The sequence below is a fragment of the Amphiprion ocellaris genome, chromosome 5, assembly GCF_022539595.1.
Source record: "Amphiprion ocellaris isolate individual 3 ecotype Okinawa chromosome 5, ASM2253959v1, whole genome shotgun sequence".
NCBI lineage: Eukaryota > Metazoa > Chordata > Actinopteri > Pomacentridae > Amphiprion > Amphiprion ocellaris.
Window position 1 is genome coordinate 33,807,062 of NC_072770.1, and position 12,634 is coordinate 33,819,695.

General features: G+C 38.4%; 1 protein-coding gene across 1 annotated transcript in view; it reads left to right on the forward strand.

Moving 5' to 3' along the window:
* Positions 1–12,052, forward strand: part of iars1 (isoleucyl-tRNA synthetase 1) — a 62,304-nt gene extending 50,252 nt beyond the window's left edge. The window contains 9 exon segments of the mRNA XM_055010493.1: positions 204–378; positions 2,117–2,229; positions 4,477–4,572; positions 6,249–6,425; positions 6,716–6,836; positions 7,162–7,287; positions 8,604–8,750; positions 9,817–9,969; positions 10,884–12,052. Of these exon segments, the coding sequence (XP_054866468.1) occupies positions 204–378; positions 2,117–2,229; positions 4,477–4,572; positions 6,249–6,425; positions 6,716–6,836; positions 7,162–7,287; positions 8,604–8,750; positions 9,817–9,969; positions 10,884–10,966 (1,191 nt within the window). The 3' untranslated portion in view covers positions 10,967–12,052.
* The last annotated feature ends 582 nt before the right edge of the window (positions 12,053–12,634 follow it).

Below are 12,634 nucleotides of genomic sequence, written 5' to 3' on the forward strand. Positions count from 1 at the left end.
AGATAAAGCCATTGGCTTCAGAATGACCCATATGAAGTCTGATAAACTGCCTCCACTACCAGCATAGAACACTTGAATCTAGTTGTACATGTTAAGTGATAGCTTCTGTTCATAGTTGGGATATTAACAGTCTCTACAGGCAGCTACAAGACAGTGACTGTACTTTTTCTAAGGCACGCTGTGTCTGTTTTTTTGTCCCCCAGGAGCTTAATGTGCGACAGTTGACACTTTCAACAGACAAGGACAAGTACGGTATCCGCCTGAGAGCTGAGCCAGACCACATGGTGCTGGGCAAGAGACTAAAGGGGGCCTTCAAAGCCGTCACTGCTTCTATCAAGGAGCTCAGCAGCGAAAAGCTAGAGGCCTTCCAGAAGACAGGTATTTCTGTATGCAAAGAAAAGCACATAAATTTATGACCCAAAAGACGAAAAAATCATTTTAGCAATTTAAACATCTGCAGTTTAATTTTGTTTGTTTACATAATTTTTATGTATTCTTTTTCCAGAAACGTTTGCTCCTTACAATTACCAAATAATTAATCAGCAGAAAGTGAATAATGAATTAGTGAAGAGCAGTGAAAACAATGAATCCTTGCATTAAAGCCTGGTACACCCAGTTTACTCTCAGAATGCAAACCCTAACCCTTCTGAAACTATAATCTGAGCTCGAGGGATCAAAGCAGTGCAAGGTATCTTGTCTCTCCAATTATAGAAAGACGAGGAGAGCCCCCGGAGTCTCTGGGGAAGGAAGCAGCAGAGGTCAGCTGGGCTGTGGGAACTTAAGATTTCCAATCACTTGGATGTTTGAAGTCCAGCCAATTGGAAGGAAAAAAGGAGGATGAGTGATGGAGGAAATAAGATAGATGCGGTTGAGGATGGTGGAAAAATGTTGGAGAAGGGAAACACAGATGAAAATACGCATAGCACCACCAAGTCACAGTTCACTAAACTGAAACTAAAGGCATGATTTGATGTTTCAGTGTCTATGGCCCATTTTAAGGTGCTAAACTAAATAATGTTACACCTATTTTGTTTTTAGAGTATCAGATTGTGGAGGACAAAGTTGCATAAAAGTTATCTGATAGCTAACTGATCAGTGAATGTGAATGTGACCGTCTCTGAAGCAGACTTTGAGTGAATCTATCCATAGAAAAAGTAAAAGCTCTCATTCAGCTGTGACAACCCCCTTTTAGCCTTTTGAGCAATTTCTCACTGCTCAATATGTGACTCAAAAAACCTTGTTCCCATTGAGAGTAGAGGGGTGGCAGTTTAGCTAGAAAATGTTTTTTACCGATACCTTTGATCCCATTATTTTGATGAGGTAGAAGAGAAGAGGTTAAGAGAGAAGATTGAAAACGGCAAAGGACCAGGGAGGGACACAGGGAATCAAAGCATGGAAATCTCAAATTAGAGGGAAACAGAGTGACTGTTTCACCCAGCCTCTGGGTGTGGAGAAGTGAAGAGGACAGGGGAACACGGTCATGGTTTTTAGTTAGAACACAGACATGAGTAATTGCTGCCCCTGGCAAAATGGAGATATGAACCTGAATAGATTGAGTTGTCTGTATTGTTTTACAGCTCAAATTGAGCGTGGATGTGTCTAGAAAGACTAAAGCCGAAAGAATCTGTAAACACAAGTAAATGCAGAGCCAGAGAAATGCAATGAATGTAATTGTAGTTGAAACCTTTTGTAAAAGTTTTGTGAAGAGATTAACCTTGCCATATACAGACCGAATTCACAGAGTCAATTGGCAATTTATTCAGATTTAACTAGTAAGATAATGAGGAACTAAATTGCTTGTCACATTTTCACCAAGGTCTGCAGCCAGCATTGATTCAGTCATACTAGGTATCAGTATGCATGATGTGATACTGTTTAATTCTATTAGATTATCTGTTTTCTCGTCGGCACTGTGGTCTTTGTAAATCTGGAGGTCTTTCAGAAATGCAGTTATTTCTCTTAACCACTTACCCACACAACGGTACTTATTCTCAAATTAACACATACTCTATATTAAACATGATTAGAGACATTTTCATGACTGCTATAGAATTATGTTTACTTTCAGGTTCATGGCAGTAACAGTGTGTATTAATTTTGTCCGGTTCATTCCAAGGATCCATCACGGTGGACGGCCATGAGCTTCATGAAGAGGACCTGAGGTTGATGTACACCTTTGATCAGAGCTCTGGCTCAGCTGCTCAGTATGAAGCACACTCTGACGCACAGGTATACTCGAAATTTAAATCCAATAAATACGTTAGTAGATACAGTTAAGGTCAAAAATGTTCATGGCTGTTCTAATTTTTGATATATGATGATTTTTTAATTTGTTCTGGCTGAAAAATGACATAAAAATGTAATTCATTATTTGAAGGGGCACCGCTGCTACATCTTAGGCTAATCACCACCAAAGATGATTGTGATTGGTTTCAGAAAATACTAACAAGCCTGAGTGTTTCCCCATTAAAGGACAATAATTATGAAGTGCAACCAAGCCATTCTGTACAGTGTCACTGCGAGAGAATAGTCTAACATGTGATTAACCCCCAAAAACTTACATATGCGTATTAAAGTTAAAGATTTAGAAGTTTTTTTCCTTGAAAAAAATAATCTTTCCTGCTTAAATTGGCTTAGATGTAACTCTACAGTTTTGCATCTTCTAGAATGTGTCTAAGTACACCCCTCCTCACTCACAGCAGCTCGAGACAACCAGTTCCCATCTAGTTTTGCTCAAACACAGTAAAGGTGCTTAATGCTACAAGATGGCAAATTGTGATATTGGAGTAATTTGGCCATACATGTTCAAGCCTGAAATTGATTGTTAAGGAGAAAAATGATACAGAAAGCAATGTTTGTTGCGTACGAAAACCTGGAAGTCTGAATTCGTGCCACTGGATTCAAACATCCAGTAGTTGAACTTTGACTTTTCATAGTGTTTTCATGTTTTACTCAAAGGATTATGAATAATTTGCAAAAATGCCATTCTATTCAGCCAACCTGTCTGTAATTTTAATTATGTTAATACAAACGAAAATATATCGAGGCACATGCTTATATCCCTCTTTGCTACATCTCTCTTCCTCTCTTTCTTGCTCGATCACCTACCGTTGTGGGGGCAGATTGAGCTACAAAGTGGAGATTGTAATGTAACTGCATCTTAAAAAACATAAGTGCTACTGTGCTGCTGCAGCTGTGCTAAGCTGCCATATACTGTAACTGCATTTATGTGTCTTTACTGTGAGTGTGATGTATGAAATAATTTCACAGCTAAGTGGAAACCAGCATGTATGCGTTTCCCACAGGCCCTCTCTAATCAGTGCTCCTCCAACCGTATACACACCACACGGCTGCACCTTAATACCAGTTTACTGAGCTGGCTTTTTAATTCTCTCTCCTACTCACTCACTCGCACTGACTCTCCAGCTCCCATCTGTCTGTCTCTCTGTTCTCTTTCTCGTATTCTGCTTCTCTGTCGCTTTTGTGTACTTTCTCTGTCACTCTGTCGTCTCTTTCCCTCTGTCTTGCCATGGTAAAGAGTTCAGGCCTGGCAGCAGCTCAGACCCACACAACATGACACTCATTTTACTTTAGTGACACATGGACTACAGTATTGTCATTACTGATGCTCGGTTGGTATGTTTCTGTTTTCACATCACAAATGGCAACAGTAGAAGAGTTTTGTTGTTTAAAGGTTGCTCTTGTCGCTGACCCTTTTTGTGCTGCTGAGCTGAATGCATCTGGGTGGTTAAGCTGCTAAAGTAATCTCATGATATCAGCTCATGAATAACTTAAGGTCGTCATGTTGTGCTAAATTCTGTTTCTCTCTGCTACTATTGTGTCAGATGCACACAGTAAATGTGTATGAGTCCTAGACAGATTTCCTTTTAGGATTGGAATGCAAATAGAGTAACAGCAAAATGTTTGATTGATGCCTTAATTTCACTACTATATCTAAAAAAAAAAAAAATCAACAAGCTTTTCATAGTTGGTATGTACACTTAGAATGGGTTCATACTGGGTAGGCTTAAAATAAACTGTATTTAAGTAAAGATGTAGATGAGTAAATATTTTGTAATGAAATCAGTGTTAATGGTTAATTTCCAGGAACCTATACTTTTGATAACTACATATTCTATGTAGAGGTTAGTGGATGTCATTTAACAATCTGAATTAAAAAAAAAAATTCTTAAATCAGGTCAAGTGAGTTTTATTTATGTAGGAAAAAGTCACACATTTGCGTGAAACAGCTTTTGATGTCACAACCGACACCATCAGCTCTTAAACTCTCCTTTGAATAAGGACAATTTGAAACAACAAACCCTCTCGACCTCACTCCGTTAATGTAAAATAAGCTGGGGTTGTTTTTTCCTTACCAAAATGACCACAAAATATCCAAGCAGTTCTGTCATATTTTGGATGCTAAGTTTGATCTTACCCCGTCCTCTTCTCCCCTCTTGATCTGTTGACATTTAGGTCCTGGTGCTGCTGGATGTCACCCCAGACCAGTCCATGGTGGATGAAGGCGTTGCCAGAGAGGTCATCAACCGCATTCAAAAACTACGTAAGAAGGTGGGGCAATTATTTCAGGAGCACTACTTGCTCTGGAAACAAGAGTGACACATAACACACTACTATTGAATTTTACAATCCAGTGTTTAATAAGAAGAATCTGACGTCATTGAAACAGCCAATACATGTGGTCAGGGCTGTTTCAGGGTGAGCAAAACATGCTGCTGAGGTAGTTTGAGGACTTCTACTTGAACTTTTTGAGGAGGTTCCCCTTGTTTGGCATCTTGAAACACTGCTATTTTTGTTGACAGACTTCTTGAACCTCAAACACTCTTGCCAGTACTACACACACTGCCGATGCGAGATAGTAAACCTCACAGCCTGCTCCTTCTTTAAGAATTTTTTTTTTCCACAGATTGGTATTGCAGCCCTGCAATCTAGACCAAGCTCAGAAACCTTTATGTAACTTTTACTGTTTCTTTGTTAGATTTCTTTCCCTTTAATCACCCCCATTCTCCCCCCTTCCTCTTTATGTCCCATGCTATTGTCAGGGCAGTTTTGAAATCTTTCCACTGCAGCGTCACAGTTAGAGGTTTCTCCATCATAAGGCAGGCTTAATGGAAGCTTAATTACAGTCTGGCCCCTTTCAGATTCTAATGTTGGAGCTTTGAAGTGGTCTGAGGAGTAAAGACGGATTAGCCAACAGCCCCTTGTTTTCACAAGCAACAAACAGTTTTTTCCGTCCCCCTATAGCAGTGGTGTGCACTGGCTCCCGGCCAGGCTAAATTCCTCCAGTTATTTCAAACTGAGATCTGTTAGGAATTTTCCACCCTGTGGATGGGAATTAATTTTTAACAATTCTTGTACATGTTTGGTAGTAGTTTGTGGGTGTGCACGTGTTATCACTGTTTGCGTGGGATGCAGGGTTGAGAAACAGGGGTCAGCATTTCCTTTTTTTTAATAGACTGCTCACAAACTCGAGATCTGTATAGCTTTATCTGACACACACACACACACACACACACACACACACACACACACACACACACACACACACACACACATATATATAATGTACTTGCTCCATCAGGGTAGGGTCAGTACCTTGACTTGGAAAAGCCTATAAACCTTCGGCCATTGATTGACTGCTCTTCTGTATCTAGCTAACGTTATTCTTCTGCCCTTGAGCCACATACTGCAATTGAGGCGTGTTTGCGAGCATATGTGTGTACTACACTGTCAAAATATGTGTGTGTGGCCGTGCACATATGTGCGCAGCTGCACAGTGCAGATTAGGATGAGATCAATGTGTCTGAATGTGTCAAGGTTAGTGGAAGCTGGCAGCACACAACGCCAAAATAGATGGGCTTTCATCCAGTAAAAATGTCCCCTTGTTCCTTTCTGCCTTTATTTGTTCCTGTAGTGTCTGTTTTCTGCTTGTTTTAACCCAGAACCTCTCTTCTTTCAGGTAATTGTTTCTTCCAGGTGTCATTTACTTACAAAAAGAGATGAAAGCATTTGAAGAAAGTAACTTATTGCAAACTTATGATTCTTTGTGTCCTTGGAAATCATTTTGGTGATGTTGTTTGAAAACTGTTTCAAGCACTGCTTTTGGCATATTTAGCCACTAATGGCTAACCCAGTGATACCATAGAAACTTGATTTTTTTAAAAAATGCAGCACTTGGTGTTTCTCTACATAAAACATTCCACTTATCTCTCATTCTCTTGTCTTAGGGGCATTTGGTGCCATCAGATGAGATAACAGTGTACTACCGCTGTAAGCCAGAGGGGGAGTACTTGGACTCTGTGATCCAGGCTCACACTGACTTTATCCTGGCTACCACCAAGGCTCCACTTCTGCCCTTCCCTGTCCCAAAGACTGCCAGCGTTATCATAGAGGAAACAACTCAGGTATGACAGGATATTCCAGCAGGGTTACTGTGTGCTTTATTATGATTCAGGCTCAGTTAACAGGCAGCTTGTGGTTTACTGCAGCCTTACAACATTAATGAAACATGCTGGGAACAAAGTTTATCATCACAAATATGAGGTGGTTGAGTACCACCCAAAATGGTATTAGGATCTTCCAATGAAAAACTAAATACATTTGTCATAACTTTCATGTCATTTGATTTTTATTTCAAAGAATGCTTGAACTTGAGTATATAAAAAGTATCACACTCTTTCTTTCTTTGTTGCAGCTGAAGGGCTCAGATTTGGAGTTAACCATAGTAAAGGGATCATCAGCCCCTCGAGCTCCTCTAAATGGACCAGCTTGCACATATGTCAACCTCAGGGTGAAGGTCGACAACAAAGAACAAGGTAGCACATGGGAACAGAGTCTGTTTTTTGCAGCCAAAATGTCATAACAGTTTTTTATATATATATATATATATATATATATATATATATATATATATATATATATATCAGTTTAACTCTCAGTAGAACAAAACAAAATTCTTCCAAACTGATGGGTGAGAAAGTGATGACGTGTGCAACAAAAGTTTTTCAACACATTCATCGTAGCTTCAAACACGTTTGTTGTCTTGCTCTTACAGCATAAATTTAGTTACCATGTTTTACCCATAAGTCACTTCACAAACTGGCTACATTCGCTATTCTGTTTGACCGGATTGTTTTTCAGAGGGCGTTGTACTGTTGGAAAATCCCAAAGGGGATAACAGACTAGACTTGGACAAGCTGAAGAAAGTGTGCAGCAGCATCTTTGGAACCAACAACACCCAGCTCAGAGTCTTCAATGGTGGAACTGGTAAGAAGTTTTTTGGCTCCTCAGAAATGCGTAAATGCTGCTCTTCAGTATTTTCTGAGAACAATGAATCACAGTTACACTAGACATATTTGACATCTTATATCATGCGACTGTTGGTCATCCTGTCACCACTGTCTTGTTAATGCCTCATTTAAAGCTTCAATTACTCAACTTTTATTGCTTGCTACTTTATTAAAACCATTCAGGGAATCTATATAGCCCTAAGATTAACACATTTAGATTATCAGTTATCAAAGATGTCAAGAAAATGCTTTGAAACAGATTAAATACACATAATTATTTTTTTTTTATTTATATTTATATATATATATATATATATATATATATATATATATATATATATATATATATATATATATATATATATATATATATGTACAGAAATTGTTAAATATTGAAAAATAATATCTACAAAGAATATACATGTTTGTATATTTTAAGTATTTAGTAATAAAAAATATTCTGCATTTTTTTCCTTCATCAATAAAGGTTGTTTCCTCAATGATGTATTTTACTTTCCTATTCATTTTTGTGTCCAAGGCCAGAGGCATTTTGTTTTCGGGGTGTTCGTTCATCTGTTTTTCTGTCCATTCATCCAGTTCTCTTGAATGCAGTATGTCTTGAAAGCCTGGAGGCAGTTTCCTCAAATTTGGTATGAACATTCACTTGGACTTGAAGATGAACTAATTAGACTTGGATGGTGTATCTGCACATCCATCCCATTCTTGTGAACGCAATAAATTGGGAACACCTGGAGGGATTTTTATTACATCTGACACAAACATCCACTTGGATTTAAGGATGAACTGATTAAATTTTGGTGGTCAAAGGTCACTATGACCTCACAAAAATAGTTTTCTGGCCATAGCTCAAGAATTTGTATGCTAATTTTGACAGAATTCCTCATAAATGTCCAGTAGAATGAAAGACTGCGATGCCATTTTCTATCCAAAAGATCAAAGGTCAAATCTGCTCAGACATGGATGTAAACTCCAACTTGACTTTCTGGCAGAAGCAGACAATCACAAGGCAGTAATTCTGGTTTACTAGCATGTTTTCAACTCTTTGATTTGTGGCTCTTATTTGAAAATGAAAGGGGTCATGTAAACGGTAACCTGACCTGAAAACACACAGTGCAGGTAACTTTTGCCATAAAGCTACACCAGCTGGTGCAAGTAACATCAATCCATATCCTTGTTTTGTTTGGCTTTAGTTTGCTTTCCAAACTAGATCATCATGAAATGATGTTTCCTCTGTTGTCAGTGTACACGTATGCATTTCTATGTTTGTTACAGAGTTGACCAGCAAAACGGACCTTCAGACTCTGAGTAGTAAAACTTTGTCAGTGACTTCAAGCTCATCCTCCGCTGGCCCCGTCCAAACCACCGACACCCTCCTGTGTCCTTACGTAAACTTGTTGCTCTGCAACGCGCAGCCAGCTGGTAAGAGAACACATTCCCACACAGACCGTCCATCTCAACACTGTTAAAGAGAAGAATTAGGCTTTTAATGCCTTATTTTGTTATTATAGTCAACAAATCTGTGTGATTATTTGTTAAATGTGCTATTATAATCAGGAATATTGTCACAACTTGATTTTAATTTGCTGCAAAAGAGCTGACCTAGACACAATGTTTCTTAGTTACTGGAAATCATGGAAAATGTCCTGCATTCATATTTGAGATGGAACCCATTTGAAAAGAATAGTGTGACTTTTTTTTCTGACTAATGTCATTTGGCTACAAACCAGATTTCTTTTTGGGGACTATAAAGATTGATTGATTGACCTATCTGGCTTGATGTCTATGCAGTTATTGTGAAGGTACCTCCAAGAGCTACTTAGATTAGTTTAGCACAAAGTGGAAATGCTTAAAGAAAAAAACTCAACTATCAGAAACTCTAAAGTTCACTAATTATACTTGTTATATTACTTGTTATATTAAGTAACTATTTATTTGGGTGTTATGCTATGCTAAGCAAAGCAAACCATTGGCTGGATGTAGCTTATTTTGTATGGTGTAAACATCACATTTCTTATCTAACTCTTAGCAGGAAATGCATACATTTTTTTCTACCTATTGCTTTAACTACTTTGTCCGAGGTTGTGTGGTTGAAACCATAGTAATGCCTAATATTATATAAGCTGATCAACTAGTTGCTGTAGCTGTCAAAGAAATGTGTGTTCAGTCATTTCTCCCACTACAATCACCTACACTTACAGTGTGAATATTCCAGTGTTCCTTGTACTAAAGGAAATTAGCTATAATCCAGCTTTATCCACTCAACCCCTTTCACCTTGCTCTACTACCCCTACATTTACCAATTGATCAGCTAGGCTCAGCCAGGATCTACTTTCCATCTCTCTGCCCACCTCCCCTTTTCCATGGCTAAGCTTAGGCTTGTTCAGATTCTTTCTCAAGGCAGGGCTAGCTCTGCTAACAAGCCAATCATTCTTTACTTTGTAAAGGAAGTATTGTCTGTCTGGTTAACTACTCTTGAACACTACAGAGTGCCAGGCAGGAGAGGTGGCCACCCTTTTGCTGGACAACCCAATGGGCCAGAATGGACTCAGCTACTCGGGTCTACTGTCTGAGGCTGCCAAGGTTTTCGGCCTCCGTGGCAGACGGCTCAAACTCTACCAGGACCAGGACCTAACTCAGGGTAAAGATGAAAAGATAGCCATCATCGTTATTGAACTTAGTATCCATGCAGAAGGCCTAAACTGATTTTGAAGGCTAATAATACCTTGCAGGTATACAGTAAAGAGAAAGTCAGATACATATTTTCTAAGTAGTTTCCAGTACAGGTTTGGGATTCAAGACAGTAGGTATGTTTCAATCCCTAGCAAGAGAAAAAGAGTCATATCTTTGCCCAAGGTACTGAGTGATGGTGGCTTCACTGTCATTTCACCACATCAATAGAAGAAAGTATTTGGTTGAGTAAAAGTTTTGAAATCGCACTATAAAATAATCCATTACAAGTAAATACTATGCTTTAAGCATGTTAATTCAGTAAAAATGTGTAAATATTTTGGTCAGAAGACTCTTGAAGCATGAAAAGTTCTCACTTGAGAAAGGAGTAGATTGATTATTTCCAATTCTGCTTCAAAATAAAGTAAGTATAATAAATAGGGACCATTTCACAGTTGCTTCTCCTTCAGTACAAAAAATGTGATTGTGAACACTTTTGTTGGCATTTTCAGCTTCCCAAGAAGACTATAAAATTCTAGATGGGATATGATGAATATTGCCTTTTCTTTATCTTAGCCGGCATGTATTACAGTTCCCGCCTGCAACATGGGTTACATCTAAAATGTATGAAATGCTGGTGTTAGATGTGGTCTTATCTTCAGGTGAAGCCATTTAGTAAATGGCTTTGATGTCATTCACAGAAGAAAGAAAAAAATCAAAGCGTTTCCCTTAAAGTCACTAACTGGTTCCATGCATCCTCTTGTAATAATTCCTGGAGTTGGGGTTTTAGAAATCTGCAATCTGATTAATGATTGCTAAACTGTTATTTAGCCATTAATACAATCAAGCAGACAATGTAACTCTTTGTTTCTCTGTGTTTTCCAGAGTTGCCACCTGATTCATCTGTAAAGTCTCTCAACACCAAAACTGTGTTTGTGAGAGTTCTTCCTACCACCGCTGAAGCATAAATCCACATCTTAGGACCGTTCGTCTCAGACGCATCACTTGTCTCCTGAATGAAGTTTTTTACCACCCAGATATCCCCATTGATGTGCAGTAGATTTATGACTACATGAAGCGGTTCCATTTGTTTATTTGCTTTTTTTGGTTGGGGGGGGGGGGATCCTGATGCAAAGCAGGCTTGTCTGACAAGTTCACAACTGTTAATCCATGCAGGAGGAGTCACTATCAATCATGCCTTTTTTACTCCAGGAAACAGATTTGCATGTTTCAAGATCACTTGAGATTTTGATGCGTTTAAATGCTATCCATCATATTTAAGCACGACTTAACTTTCTTCATCCCTGTTTTCTCCCTGACCACCAAACAGCTTCTTTTCCTTGTACTTTGTTTCATCGTCAATCATACATGATAGTTCCTAAAGATGTGTTGATGGGTGATATTTATGTGGATTTGCGAGGAAACTTTCTAGTAAAGGCTTACATCCTTTACTAGAAAACCAATGCAGTTTAAAAACAGAGTAACTTTCCATACATGACAAATAAATAGACTCAATGAATAGATATGTGAATGAAAGGTGTGAAGAGGCTGTTTGTGGAAACTGGGAATTGACTGATTGGAGGACAAACAAACAGGGATCTGCTTGGAAAGAGAGACAAAGGTTCATTTACCCCAGATTAAAATATGTTTTCTAGTAACTCTTGGAAGTAAAGATTCCAAGAAACAGTCAAACTCGATTAACTGTCAATATTAAGAATGGATGATTTTCTTTATTATGATAATCATGCAAGCTCCTTCCCTTCAAGGCTTAGTTGAGGTGAGCTTAGTCCAGAGTAATTATTGCTTTGACTCATAATTGGAAAAGCAATTTTAGGCTATTGTGCTCGACACCATTTTGAATTTAGCAGATAAAGCTATTGTGTTCATTGCATTGGGAATCCTTCTGACAATGGAAAAGGCATTTAAAAGGTGAAATGGGTTTTCGGGCTGCTGTACCTTAGGGACAAAAGGGTTCTGTAATAAAAAGAGCAACAAATGGATAATGTTCTATTTTAAGTGACAAGCGGAATAAATCAAAGGTGGCTAAGAATCAACATAGTTTTTTTTCATTCTATTCACTTAAACTTCTGCATGGCAGCGAGAGACATGACATATCCGTGGGATACTGCTGCCTGACTTGACTGCAATTATAGAAAAATGTGCTTGGCTTTGTTCATATAGTCAACTGAGACATTTTGACCGACTAATTTTCCTTTCCTTACAAGAGGGGTCAGGGACCAAATACAGTAAAATGGATTATAAATGTTCACGGCAGTCATAAGGGAATTTTAAGGTATAATTTGGCTTGTTGGGAAATCCTAGGCTTTCTTGATCAGCCTTGAATTTGAAGATTGATTCCGCTCTCGCATCTGTATTTTTTATGAAGCTACAGCCAGCAGCTGGTTGTTGTATCCTAGTTTAAATTTTCAAAACAGGAGAAAACAGACAGTGTGCTTTTATCGAAAAGTAATAGAAACTGTTGTGTAAAGCTCACCTGTTAACATGTCATATCCTGTTTATCAAAATGTAAGAGAACAGTACATAGCTATGCAATCACAACCAAAGTCATAGTGCCTAATCAAGAAATAAGCTACACATCATTATTTTTAAAAGTACAAAGTCATTTTTAAGCTTTG